This window comes from Erpetoichthys calabaricus, chromosome 6, assembly GCF_900747795.2.
Source record: "Erpetoichthys calabaricus chromosome 6, fErpCal1.3, whole genome shotgun sequence".
Classification (NCBI taxonomy): domain Eukaryota; kingdom Metazoa; phylum Chordata; class Cladistia; order Polypteriformes; family Polypteridae; genus Erpetoichthys; species Erpetoichthys calabaricus.
Window position 1 is genome coordinate 110,019,366 of NC_041399.2, and position 15,482 is coordinate 110,034,847.

General features: G+C 36.9%; 1 protein-coding gene across 2 annotated transcripts in view; it reads right to left on the reverse strand.

Moving 5' to 3' along the window:
- The window catches only part of LOC114653490 (nephronophthisis 3), an 838,883-nt gene that overhangs the window by 15,535 nt on the left and 807,866 nt on the right, over positions 1–15,482 (reverse strand). For both annotated transcript variants that reach the window (XM_028803845.2, XM_028803846.2), the window contains one exon: positions 11,568–11,677. In XM_028803845.2, coding sequence (XP_028659678.2) covers positions 11,568–11,677 — 110 coding nt within the window. The remainder of the gene's footprint in view (positions 1–11,567; positions 11,678–15,482) is intronic.

The following is a 15,482-nucleotide window of genomic DNA, read 5'->3' on the forward strand; positions in this document are numbered from 1 at the left end:
AAACATTGAAAAAAGGAGACAAATATTTTAAAATATAATTCTGCTAATGGATTACTTTCACAATATCAGGTATTTTGAGTTGTGAATATGAACTAAAAAATAAAAATGAATAAATATAGAATAAATACAAAAACCCATTAGTATGTTTAGTTTTTCATCACTTGGCAGACTCTTCGCCTACCTACCTTTGTTTGTATCGCTTCATTGTTAAATGATGTTTTTAAAGCAAAAGAGATTGGTCAGCAACAATATGCAGGTCTTGTATGATGACCTAGTCGGTCTCTCGATCAGTGCCGTTTTATTTTCAAAAACTGGGAGTGGTCTCCCCTAGACTTTCTTGTATACTCAAATATGGGGATAGATATTTGAGGAGTAAACCGCAAGACAATGATTATATTTTTATATTATGTACATTAAGGAACCATCAACAACACATCAAATCAAATAAATAATATATTGAACAATTATTATAAAAGTTGAATAAATCGGACTCGGCAGCTGCATGAATAAAAAAAAAAATCTAGTATGTGTTCAGGTAAAGTACCACTTCCAGTTGATGGGTTTGGCCCAAAAGTTAATACAAACCTACAACTGTGCTGTAACAACCACATGCCGAATTTCATCCATCTATCTAGTTGTGTTTACACACATAGAGACACATACACGTGCGCAAACACAATTCCAAAAACGCCAAGATTCATCAAAATATTGAGGTCGAATTTTTTCATGATTACTATACTTTCTCAATACAGTACTTCATATGTGTGAAAGTAAAAACGACTTGTCCTGTGCGAAGTGGCAGGTGAATTGCTGTCAACAAAAAGCAGTCACCTGAGAAATAAACTGAAACGTTACTCGCTCGTGATTTTTCTGTCCATATGGTAAATGTTTTGTTGACCAACACATTCTGATTTCAGCTGTTTGAATTACATATTCATATACAACAAGCACAAAGAAAGGCGGCACATAAATCGCTTTCTATTTCACAAGCTTTATGCACCTGCATTCAACTTGCTCTGTCACCGCAAATGCTGTGTGAACAGCCGCCCTCCGTCACCAGCCGCCATTCACTGGATGAATATGTGCGGGCGGCTGGTGGTGATTGACTTTCTATTTTAGAGTTAAAACTTACAAGGGTTAAAGACTAACGGCAAGAATATTCATTCAAAAACGAAAACTAAAAATATTTTAGTAAATTATTATTTTATTTCAGTTAGTCTTTCCAGCTACTTTAATAGTTTCATTTAGTTTTAGTATTTCATTTTGGCTTTGTTAATTATTTTATTTCAGTTTACGAAAATGTTTTTTTAATAATAGTTTCAGTTTTGATTTTAGTTTTCATTAACTATAATAACCTTGATACACACAGATCCTAACTACAAAAGTACCATATGAATGACGTATATATAGCCCGTTATTCTCTAGCGCTTTAACCCACTCGAACACAAACAATGTACAATGTACAATGTCTTAGATATATCTCAGACCAAAATATTACTTTTGGTCTCCAAGAATATATTCAAATATACAAAGGCTCAACATTCTTGGATATAGGCCATTTATCAAACCCTGACATTTTACTTTAATGTACTGTTCACTATTGGACAGAGCTCTTCATCCTCAGTCGATAAACCTTGCAGTTCGCACCATATGGCATCTCCTTATTGCTCCAGGTGCTCTAAATATTTACCTTATTACTTCAATCACTATAGATATAAAGACAAAGTATATAAAGTTAAAATCAGTTGGTATTAATTAAAGAACAATAATACCAGTAGAGGATGTTATAAAAGAAAATGTAGATATCAAAGTCTGGATTGAAAAAGCTTACAAAAAAGTGTATAAGATGAAAGTCCTTGGGCGGCTTTTGATCTAGTAATCGATATTGTTCATGAGATGCTTTAGCGGATGATCAGGTGAAAACAGTTGCAAGTCTTTTACCCTCTCCTGGCATTGCTCTCAGCCAAGGAATATTTTAAAATTCCAAGTGGGATTCCAGAACATGTGATTTTGCACACATTTGAAACTGAGTTACATTCAGTTTTACTGGCTCTCTCTCTTTCAGGCCCCACCTCTTCGGAGTAGCAGCGAGTGGAAGAAACGGAAGCACAGAGCAGCGGCGTCTCCCACAGGCACGTAGCCCTTCGCAAACACCCAAGTAAATTCAACTGAAGTAAAGCCGACACCTGACCAGAAGAAATAACTGGCAGTGAGAAATCAAAGTCGATCACTCAGCGGGTAGTGGAAACTTAAAGCCGACGGTCTCTTAGTGATTCAACTGAACGCGGAAAGCGACGAAGCACTGAAGTTACTACAAAAATGGAGAAGTTGATATCAGCGCTAAACGTTAAGTTCTATCTGCTCTCTGCCCGTTGAGGGCACGTTTATATGTTGTGTGTCCTGCAGCATGTACAGTTCAGGTTTTTCGGCTGACAGTGTAGAGAGCTTCACCTGCCAAAAGTGTTTAGTTAATTTAGAGTTTGTCGGGAAAATACGCAAATTGGAGAACCTGATAGCAATTAGGCAAACCGAAAATTGGATCGATTCGGTTTGTTTAGACAATTTGGCTACTTCTGATTCGGCTTCAGTCTCTCCAGGTCCCACTGTAGTCAGTGCGTGGCCAAAGTCAGCAACACCAATTCAGCCACAGGGCGAGTGGGTAACAGTAAGACAAGGGTCTAAGAAGCCAAAACTTAGTCCCTCGGCACCCAGGTCACCAATTCGGACCCAGAATAGATTGTCAGCACTCCGCAGCATGCCTGTGGAAACTGAGAATAAAAAAGTGCTCATAATTGGCGATTCCATAGTGCGGAATGTTAGAATTCCAAACTATGTTAAACCAGCAGTTAATGTTAAATGCCTCGCAGGGGCCAAGATTTCTGACATAGAGGCCGCATTGGACTGTGTCGCCGATGATGAAGTATCTACCTTATTGCTGCATGTCGGCACTAATGATATTTATTTACAGCAATCTGAGGTATTAAAGAGGAACTTCATCTCTCTATGTATCAAAGCTAAAAGAAAATGTCGGAATCTGGCCCCTTACCAAGATTATATAAAGGGGATGTGACTTATAGCAGATTGCATTCCCTTCACTGCTGGCTAGAAACCTGGTGTGCAAATAAAAGCATAGTGTTTGTGAACAATTGGGATGATTTTTGGGGAAGGCCTGGATTTTTCAAAAGAGATGGTCTTCATCCTAACTGGAGGGAATCTTATGTATTATCTTAAAATATGGCAGCAAAACTGCCTGGCTGACTGAATAGAGCACCATCCAGGCCGCAGTTATGTGATCTTAAATCACAGGCTGTTGTTTATCCCACCTGTTACTATCCTGAAGCTGTTACCCATAATCCCTGTTGTGGGGCATCCAGTAAATTTAGTCTTGATGCAAACCTTAAATTACTTGATAACCAAAAAATAAGGCGTATAATTAGACCAAGGGATGAAACCAGACCTTCCACCAGGGGCATCTGTAATAGAAATTTACTTCAAATTAAAGCAAAAAATATATCACCAGTTCAGAAAGAATCATGCAGTTTTAAATGCTGCTTATTGAACATTCGCTCTCTTGGCAGTAAAGCTGTTTTGGTAAATGATATTATATTAAGTGCAAAATCTGATCTGTGTCTTCTCACTGAAACCTGGCTTAGTAAATGTGACACTGTTCCCCTAGCAGAGGCGTCACCAGATGGATACTCGTTCCTTCATAAATCTAGAGATTCTGGTCAAGGAGGAGGACTTGGAATAATTCATTGTAACAAAATGCAAATCACGTCTAAAGATTTAAGCGACTTTACACCCTTTGAGGCATTCATTTTAAATATTAAGATTCCAACACAATTATAGTGCTAGTCTACAGACCACTAGGGCCATATTCATTGTTCATGATTGAATTTAGCAACCTTTTATCTGATTTGGCTATAAATTATGATCACGCAGTACTGATGGGGGATTTTAATGCACACATTGATGTGGAAACTGACACTTTTAGCAAATGTTTTACTTATTTGTTAAATTCAGTAGGATTTTGTCAGATCATTAAAGGTCCAACTCATAATCATAACCACACATTAGATTTAATTATAACTTACAAAGTTGAAATTCAAAATTTAAATATTACTCCATTAAATGTAGTTATTTCCGATCACTACTTAATTACATTAGATTTAGTCCTGCCCTTGCCAACCCACTCACAGATTAAAACAAAGACAGTGCGACATCTAGATTGTAATTCTGCTTCAAAATTTATAGATACTTTGAATAAGTCGTGTGTAATGTGGAAAACCATTTAGATCAGTTAACATCAAATGTAAATGTGGAAAACAATTTAGATCAGCTAATATCACATTATAATGTGACCTTGAGAGATGCTCTGGACGCAGTGGCTCCCCTTAAAACAAAAGTGATCAAAGCACATAGAAACTCTCCCTGGTTTAATGAAAACACATGAGCTCTTAAATTAGAATGTCAAAAACTGGAACGCAGATGGAGAACAACAAAGCTACATGTCTTTCAAATTGCATGGACAGAGAGTGTTAAAAAATATAAAAAAGCTCTCTTTAAAGTTCGCTCAGAATACTATTCTACAATAATAGATAGCAATAATAAAAATCCTTGGATACTATTTAGAACAGTTGCTAAATTAACAAATGGGAATTCAAATCTACAGTGAAAAACAAAAACAGATATTAGCAGTACAGACTTTATGAACTTCTTCAATGAGAAAATTAAAAATATAAGATCCCAGATCTCAGCATTACAATACATACCGCACACTAGCTTAGCAGAATCTGCCTCACATTGCATTCAGCACTTTAGTAATTTTAATCCTGTAACTAAGCAGGAAGTCTTAACTTTAATTTCTAAAATGAAACCCACTACTTGTTCCCTAGATTCAGTGCCAACAAAACTAGTAAAAAGTGCAATGGATGTTCTTGCAGCGCCTATCCTAAACATTATCAATAGTTCATTATTACATGGCACTGTACCTGATGCACTAAAAGTTTCAGTCATTAAACCATTACTTAAAAAGTCAGACCTAGACCCACACATACTTAATAATTATAGTCCTATTTCAAATGTACCCTTTCTCTCTAAAATACTAGAAAACATAGTTGCCAATCAGCTTCAGTCACACCTTACGCATTACAATTTATTTGAGAAATTCCAGTCTGGTTTCCGCACTGGTCATAGTACAGAAACGGCACTAACGCGGGTTGTAAACAACATTCTGATATCCTCTGATGAAGCAAACTCCACTGTAATTATGTTGTTAGACTTAAGTGCAGCATTTGACACCATTGACCATTCTATTTTACTGCACAGGCTAGAAAATGATGTTGGGCTTACAGGCACTGTGCTCGCTTGGTTTAGTTCTTATTTATCAAATCGATTCCAATGTACAGAAATGTGCTGACAGTACTCCATCATTATACACAGAAGTGAGATATGGTGTCCCGCAGGGCTCAGTACTGAGACCTTTATTGTTTTCACTTTACATGCTTCCACTGGGATCTATCATTAGGAAACATAATGTTAATTTTCACTCATATGCAGATGACACCCAGTTATACCTTTAGATCAAATGAAGTGTTGTCTTTAATTAATTGTGTTAGTGAATTAAAGGAGTGGAAGGATGAGAACTACTTGTCTTTAAACACAAATAAAACAGATGTTAATGTTGGAGGGAATGACGCTGATCACACCAATATTTTGTCATCATTTAACTCAGTTGGAATCACCATTAATTTTACTGAATCAGCCTGCAATCTAGGAGTTATCTTTGACTCTAGCATGTCATTTAAAGCACATATTACAAAGTTGTCCAAATCATGTTTCTTCCATCTTAAAAATGCTGGGAAATTAAGACACTCCCTAAATAAACAGGATTCTGAGAAATTAATTCATGCATTTCTCTCTATTATAAAAAGAAATCCTGTCCCCTGTCCTGATAGTCTACGATACGTGATCTTCTCGGAAGATAATTTAAAGACCCGCGAGACGAAAGAGACCTGCCACAGTGCGTCTCATGGGAACATAGAACGAGAGTCTTGCAAGACACATCCTACTTACAAGCAATATCAAAAAAAAAAACAAATCAGTAGTGTAAAGGCAGTCATGCAGCACACACAGCTCCAGAGCTCTCAGTGCATATAAAGTGTATAAGGTCAATACGGTAGAAATGAATAGGGTAGAAATGAAATGAATAGGGTAGAAATGAAACGTCGACGATTAAACGAAGAAGAAAGAAAAGTGCGGAGAAAAGAGACCCAAAAGCGATGTAGAGAAAAAAATGCTAAAAAGAAAAACAATAATCTAGGTGCAAATTTAGAAACGCGAGCAGTGTTATACATCCTGCAAGAAAGAATTCAATCACACCCGGGGCCAGTAATAAAAGACAGGTATTGCTTTTACAATGTCACGCGAGACCAGGCAGTGAGCCATCATTTAAAACAAGTCAACAGACCTCTAAGCTAGCAGTTGTTGGATTGCTTCTTGCAGGCATGCATCATGTGTTCCCAGCTCTTAAAACAACGACATGCGACAGGCAGAAGAGGCAGCTAGCAAGCAGCAAAAAGAGAGCAAATGATCCAAAGGCATATCCTTAGCGTACGTTCAGCCGCAACACCCTTCACAACACGAGCAGTATTATACGTCTGGGAAGAAAGAGATGTAACCATGCACGTGGCCGAAAATAAAGGACAAGTATTGTTTTTACAAAAGTTTTTAAAGTAAAAGTGAAAATAATACATATGTAACAATTTACAAGAAAATAACATTCTCTTTAAATTGTAGATTGCCTGCCTAAGGTAAAGTCATCCCTCATGAATGGGGACGTGGGAATGAGGGGTCCTTTCATCGGATTAGTGCTATTTCAGATGTGGAATGGCAAAATGGGGGAGGCAGCTTGATGAATAAGGTCTTCAGGACTTAAAACAAATCCAAATCATATTATGTGATAGCATCTAATGTGAAATTCTACTCTGTACTTCTAGAATTTTTATTTTTATATTGTATTGAGGATTTATTCTGTTCTATGTATTGTACTGTATGGCTCAGAATTAAAAGACAATGAGGAAAATGACAAAGTAGAACTTCATAAAGACGTTTACAAACGCTGGCGCTATACACATGCAGGGCAGGTTAGAGACTATGAAACCAGTGAAATTAGAAAGGCTCAAAAAAAAAAAAAAAACGGCGCTATACACATGTGGAGAAAGTTAAAGGATATGAAAGTAGGAAAATTAGAAAATATAAAAAAAGAAAGTAAAGATCGCAGTAGCGCAAACAAACAAACTGCCTCATTTAACTATGCACCAGTCTAACTTTGGTTTTGCACAATAATTACTACACTATTGCACCTTAACACTTAATTCTACTTTATTCACATAATTTTACTTATTTATTATGTTCTACTATACTGTTATCTTTCAATCTATGACTTTTTGTTAATCTAACTGATATTCTTCTAACTTTGCACAGTTTTTGATAAGCTGATCAGGATGCATTTCACTACGTGTTGTCCTGTATAACTATGCATGTCACAAATAAAGAATCTTGAGAATTTCAAAAACAGAGTTTACCGCACATGCATTTATTGGTTACTTTGTTAGTGTATATATATTTATCTGTCTGCTTATTTAAAAAGCTAAATTTACCCCAGGAGTCAAAAACGTTTTGTCTAGCCCTTGTACAAAAACATAGACAAAAGCTGGGGTATCACCTTGGTAACCCCATGTACTTTTGGAACTGTGAGAGGAAAATAGCACGACTTTACAGATTGCAGTCCAATGCAGAACTCTACTTACGTTTTTACTTTGTAAAAAAAAATTATTAACTGCTGATGATATAGATCGTTTTGTCTATGCTGAAATTCCAAACAGAGAAACCTGTCCTGATCTCATTAAAAAGATTCAGCATATTGGGACTCGCAAGATTACAAATATTGTTTTTACAGAAGTTCTGAAATAAAAGTGAAACTAATGAAATACCAACAATTCAAAGCAAAAAAAAATCTTAAAAGTGTGTATCCGGAAAACCAAACACGGGGGTTGGTGAGCGAAGCGAGCAGGGGGCGAAGCCCCCTAGTATTTCTAGTAGGATTGACTACTGCAATGTGGTGTTCACTGGATGTTCAAACTGTTCTTTATACAGCCTCCAGTTAATCCAAAATGCTGCTGCAAGAATTATTACAAGAACAAGAAAATACAAACACATAACTCCAGTTCTTAAATCCTTACACTGGCTCCCGGTTAAGTTTGGGGCAGATTTCAAAATATAAAGCATTAAATGGCCAAGGTCCAGTTCACTTGTCTGAACTTATCATGACTTACAAACCAGAGCACACATTAAGATCTCAAGATGCTGGTCTGCTTATGATTCCAAGGATTAATAAAATAACAGTGGGACGTTGAGCTTTTAGTTACAGGGCCCCTAAACTGTGGAATGGTCTGACTGCTACTATAAGAGATGCCCCTTCGGTCTCAGCTTTTAAATTCCGGCTGAAGACTCACTACTTCTGTTTAGCATATCCTGACTACAGCTGCTGATTAACTGTACAGACTGCATCTCTGTTGTTAGTCATTAGCACTAAAACATAAGCAACATAATCGTTATAATTTGTTTCTAACCGTCACCTATTCTGTTTCTCTTCTCGGTACTCAAATGTGGCACTTGGTGCCACGGCCCACCTGCCAAGTGGTTTTGCCTGCTTAAGGTAAAGTCATCCTTGATGGAGGATTGCAGGAATTGTGGGGTAGAGGGGTCCTTTCATCGGATTGGCTGGCCCAGTGCTGTTTCAGCTGTGGAATGGCCAAATGGGAGAGGCAGCTTGATGGCCGAGGTCTCCAAGACTCTAAACAAATCCAAATCATATTATGTGATATCATCTACTGTTAAATTCTGCTCCATATTTGTAAAATTTGTATTTTTATACTGTATTGATGATTTGTTCTGTTTTGTGTATTGTATTGTATTGACCCCCTTCTTTTTGACACCCACTGCACGCCTAACCTACCTGGAAAGGGGTCTCTTTTTGAACTGCCTTTCCCAAGGTTTCTTCCATTTTTTTCCCTACAAGGGTTTTTTTGGGAGTTTTTCTTTGACTTCTTAGAGAGTCAAGGCTGGAGGGCTGTCAAGAGGCAAGGCCTGTTAAAGCCCATTGCGGCACTTCTTGTGTGATTTTGGGCTATACAAAAATAAATTGTATTGTATTGTATTGTATTTGACTGGCTGGCTGTCCATATGATAAATGATTTCCCTTACAGTCTTTGATATTTTAAATATGTCTGAATTCTTTTCTTCACCAATCTGTAAACTAATTTTGCGATTCTTAGTCCTAGGGATGCCCATTTCTTCTCAGGTTATAAAGTAACCAAGGCAGCTTGAGGCATCATCCTGGTCTTCTACTTTGTTTGCATTGATGTTTTAAATGTGACATACAATTCAGGAAAAGGAGATGCTTTTATGTTAATTACCTCCTTGTAAAATTAAGCTCATCTTTGTTGGTATGGGCAAAAAATAAAACTTAAAATCCACGACACTACACTGAGCTAGAACAATCTGGAGTGATGGTTTCGGCACATACCATATGCCGCACACTAAACCAAAAAGAGATTTATGGGTGAAGGTCAAGGAGGACCCCATAGCTGAAGAAAAGACATCAAAAGTAATGACTGATTTTTGCCAGATAGGACATGGACAAACCACAATCCTTTTTGGAAAATCTTCTGTGGACAGGCAAACTACAGCTTTTTGCAATGGACACCCACAATTTGTTTATAGATGGCAAACTGAACCTCATGTGGCAAAAGATACTCTGCCTACAGTTAACCAAGGTGGAGGATCCATAATGTTTTGGGGCTGCTTTGCTACTTCTGGTACTGGAGGCCTTTACCATATCAGAGGAAACATGAAATCAGAGGATTACCAAGGTATTTTAGAGGAAAATGTGCTACCTAGTGTAAGAATACTGGGTTTGAGTCAAAGATTATGGGTTCTCCAGCAAGATAAAGACCCAAAACACATATTCAAAAGTACACAAGAATGGTTGAAAATGAAAAAATGGACCATTGAAAACCGGCCAGCAATGAGTCATGATTTCAATCCCATTGGAAATCTGTGGAAAGGGCTGAAATCTGCCATTAGGGAAAAGAATCCTGCAAACATTCAAGAGATTGAACAAATTGCAGTGGAATAGTGGGAGAACATTCCAATTGATAGGTGCAAGATCATAGATGGCTACAAAAAACATTTGGAGGCAGTAGTCACTGCTAAAGGCTGTGCAACCAAATATTAATATTACTGTCCATGTCATATTTCTTGTTTCGTCTTGGAAATTACTACAGGTAAATTGAACAATAAAAATATTCCAATGATACAAATTTGGTACATTTCCATATTTTTCTGAAGTTATGCAAAAATGAAATGGTGCCAACAATGGTGACCAGGAATGTAAAAGGATGTTTATGGAAATCTGTTAAAATTATTTTTTTAATCTAAAGATTGCTAAATAACTAGTTTTTATATTTAGATGGATGTAATAGTTTCAAGTTTGGTTAAACTGCCAATGTGAAATAGATAATAAAAATGTTTTTATCATCTTCTATGCAAACTCTCAGAAGTGTGTTCTATGAGTACCTGTTGCTGTTTTTTTGGAGATATATCAGGCTGTCTAAAGGTAGCTGGGGGGTAATGATAACACCAGGCAACCTATGTACAGTAAAACTCAAACTGGGAAAAGGAAAATTTCCTTAAAAGGCAAGGGTTCAAGAGGTATTCATGCACACTAAACCAGAAGTCTAAGTAAAGACAGAAAATAAGGAGAACTCTGGAAAGGTGCTGCAGGAGGACAATACAAAAAAATCCATGGTGATCCGACAGGAAGTCAGTGTAATTTCTCCAGGCTGGCAAATGACAGCAAAGTTTCTCACTGGGAAAACTGGGATCAGTTTCTAATTTAAGAACATAGCCATGAAAGACTGGCAGGTCTACTGGAGGCAGCCCGTGGTCCCTGGCAGGAAAGGAAGAAACTGACATATATCAAGCACTTTGCAGGCTACATAGTGTCTAGTGCTGAATGGAATCCAAGATATGCTACAGTAAGATCTGGCATAGTTATAGTATAACTAGTGAATACCCGAGAATGGAGATTAAACTGCACCTCAATTGAGAACAACTATGAGTCTGGAATCAGGAGGGAACTTAACAAGAAAAGTACTTCATGGAGTGTGTATCTGTGGGCATGTGGTTGTGTGAGACAATGAGAGAAGTGCTTTGTGTTGGTGTGAGTATGGAGATAAACATGTACATGAATTAGTGGTTTGAAGGAAAAAGCAAGGAGATCTTACAGTGTAGTGTGAGCACTGGGAAAAAGCAAGGGTTTTGTTTTTTTTAAGTAATTTCCTTTTTTACTTTGTTGTCCTCCTGTTTACCCCTCTCCTGTATTGTTTGTTATAAATAATCATAAAATGTGTCTTCCACTGCAGGGCATCTCCCTTTATACTCATCCACCTGATAGTAAATCTGTTTTTACAATTAATTTTATGACTTATTCAGTTACTTACATTTGAGCAAGAGGAAAATCTTGGGACACTCCACCACCTCCATGAACTTGTATGGCACAGTCTACAACTTTACAGGCCATTCTAGCTGCTGCTATTTTGATCATTGCAATCTGGAAAGCATATGCAGAAATTATTGGCTTCTAGATCAAATGAGCTATTATTTTTGTTTATTTTAATTACAGAAGGCCAAACATGCCTTTTTTATTGTGCAAGTCACGCCACAGTTAAGGAATGGCAAAGACATGGTAATTAGTAGAGCAAAGATCATTCTGAAAATTTACTCTAATGTCAGAATGATAGAACCCTTTTTAGTTAACTGAATATTAAGAAGAAATTTTCATGCTGTAAGAAAAGTCATTTATTATTTTTCCCCCTTCAAAAAAGTAATTTATTTTAAAAAAACTTAAATTTTTTGTTTAATTTTAATTTGATCTATACATGTTCTCAATTGAGACATTGTAAAGCAATAAATTAGTAACATTTTATTTCAAACAATAAAATGTTATATTCTACATTCTTTCATAAGAGCAAAAGTTACAAGATAGCATTGCCTTACCTTTATTAATTGGCCTTTGAACAAATGAAATACATATATGCATTGAAAAAATGTATACTGTATAGCATATGCATTGACAAAATGTATACTGTATAGCCTTTTTGCTTTCTCAAACATTTCCTCACTGTGTTATACATGAGTAAAGTAAAAGCCTTCAGGTGTTTGTTTTTTCGCCCATTTTACTTGTTCAGTTTCTGCAAACACAATACAAAAACACTACGCTCTGACCTATAATCTGGCTTTATTCAGGAATATGTGCCACAATGTCAAATGCATTTCCTTTTTTCAATTTACTGTGGCTAGGAGGCAAATTAGGAAACACGGACCTTGAAGCTACTGATGAGTTATTAGATTTCAATCTTGTTTATACAGGCTTTCCATAAAAATGTATCACAAATTAAAAATAATAAAGCAGAAATCTGCTTTTCTGACCTTGCTTGGGCTTGCATTTTACTTTCTAACTTGGTGAGTTTTTACTTTGCTGTCTCACTCTCTCTTGTTCTGAAAAACCATAATTCACATTAGCTTTGCCATAAATTCCTTCTATCCCTAATCGCCCAAGAGGAGGATTTCCTTCTGATGTCCTCAACTCTTTCTCTTATCTCCAAAGTCCTTTAGGCCCACATCATAAAATTTTAAAAAACCAATTAAATAATCCAAACTTACTGCCCATTAGTAAATGAAAATATGATGTTTGGTGCATGGGGACATATACAATCCAGATGTCTTTGGACAGTGAGACAATTGTTATTACTGCAGCTATCTACCCAAGCATACTGAAATAAAAAACAAAACAAAAGATATGAGCTTTTGGTGTAGACTCTCCTCATTAATTTGAGGGTACTTACATAAAAATAGTTTCAGCACTTCTTATATGCAGTTTTGGTTAAAGAACCAAAATAAATAGACAAATCAATATAATATGAAATTAAAGTTTACTACTTGGTTGCAAATTCTTTCCAGTCAATAAGAGCCAGACGTCTGGAAACCACAGAGATCACCAGGTAGTGGATTTCTTCCTTGGTGCTGCTCTGACAAGCTTGTACAGCCATCTTCAGTTTCTACGTATTCAAGGAATGTTGCTTTTACTCTTGCCTTCATCGACTGAAATGCATGTTCAACTGGATTTATGTCAGGTGATCGAGTCAGCCATTAAAGAACATTCCCATTTTTGGCCTTAAAGAGCTCTTTGGTTGCTTTAACTTTATGCTTTGAGTCATTGTTCTCCTGCCATGTGAAACACAGTCTGATGTGTTTTGATGCGTTCTGGTGAATTTGCAGTAGTTCATCTGCATCTTACTCTTACCTCAGACACCCACCATCTGCATTCCTGAGTTACCACTAAAGTGAAAGGCAGAACTGCAGTTCTACCAACACTTTGGTCAGCTCTGTACTTCACCTGATAACAAAAGTGTAAAACAGAGTTGAGCTGACACATCTTTATAGACTTTCAACGGACAAAAAGTGCACTCAAATGGACATTCATTTTAGGCATGTGTCTGCAAACTGAACTCAGGCCGGATGTGATAAAATAAAGCACCTTTAAGCAGCCAATGGAACTGTTACTGGCAGTGACTTTGACCTGATCACCAAAGGCTATACCTTTCTTCAAAAGTAGCTGCATTTAGCTATTCTGTCTGGGGAGCAGAAAGCTAACAAGCCACTCTCTTTGGGGTGAGAAAAAAGCTCTAACTGTCTTTCGTCTAGAAGCTACTCTCCAAAGAGCCCTGGAGCTGGACACCCTGAAATAGCTTTAAGATCCACTCTGCCTAGCCAAGCTCTGAGCCAGTGACTGACCCGAAATTCAGAAGCAGCCATTACTTCAAGTGAGGAACTTCATTGCCTACACTCTTGTACCAGAAAGAGCAATGTTTTCCCCTATGAAGTTGCAGAGCAAACTGAGGAAGGCAGCATCACACCACACTATTGAAAAAGGGCCATGTAGTAAACACAAAGACTGCATTCCAATGCAAGAAGAGTCTCCCACTTGAACTCGGACCAACAAAACACAACTCCACACAGCATCGGACAACATCCTTAAAGGCTTGGTACTGTAAACCTGTTTCATCTGTGTCAAGATAAATTAGAACTCTAAATAGGCAAGAAACAACCAGTCTCACTTGTGATTTACGTTTGTGTGTCTCATCAGTGTTGTGTTCGGTATATATGCTATTATCATACTTCTGTAATCCTTGTGTTTATCAATAAATTGTATTATTCTCTTTCTTAAAATGAGAGTGCTTGTGCTTCAGTTACCTTATAAATATACCTTAATATAAATCTAATGGCCCGAAACCCCTCCTATAGAAAAAGGTAAGGAAAATAAAGTTTGAGCCTTACCAAATTATTTAATTAACTTGTGCCATTGCCAAAGGCAAAACTCGTAATTAATCAACTGATTGAGTAACATCAATCAATTCTTCTTATCACATCATTACACACTAGAATTCATCCTGTTGCTTTTATCAGCAGTCACCTCCTCAGCAAATACAAAGGAACCAGTATGTACTTGTCCAAGTCATTATACTACCTCCACTATTTTGACAGAGTAGGTCTTATTTTTAGAATCATGAGCTGTTTCTTTCCTACTTTAGACCTTTTCCTTTCCACCAGTCCAGTGAATCTTTGGCTCTTCTGCCCCTAAGATGTTGTTCCAAAACTATACAGGTTTTTGATCTACTTCTTAGCAAACTGTATGCTGAAATTTCTGCTCTCAAGGCTTACCTGTGGTTTGCATTTTGTGGCAAACCCACAGAATGTATGCTCACACAGTCTTCTCTTCATGGTTGTCTTGGACCCAGCCACACCTACAAGCTGGAGAGTGTTTTGAATGGGGCCAACAGCTGAAAATGTTTTTTTCTTTATATATGAAAGTACTCTTCTGTCATCCACTATGGTAGTCTTCCTTGGTGTACCAGTCTGTTTGGTACTCTTGAAACAGTATGTTCTTTCTTTGTAATAATGTACAAAACAGTTGATTTTGGCTAGCCTTTGCTATGTCTTGGAATTTTGTTTCCAATTTTTTTCAGCTCCATGATGGCCTGTAATGTTGAGTGACAACAGAAAAAGATTCCAAAGTTTTGTTTTGTTTTTTTAAACTGTACATGATTTGATAATGCAATATTCCACATCTGGCCACTGTACAGCTAAGTAGCCAATAGTGCAATTAGTTGTGATTCCTTAAAATGGTGGAGTGAGGGATTGCCTACATAAGTAGTTCTGTAATTCCAATACCAATACTTATTAATTTAAAAAACCTTGATGTAGTGCTACACTAAAAACTCATATCCTTTGTTTCATGTCAGTACTAAAATTAATATGCTTGATAATGAAATGTTATACCACTCCAGTAATAGCTG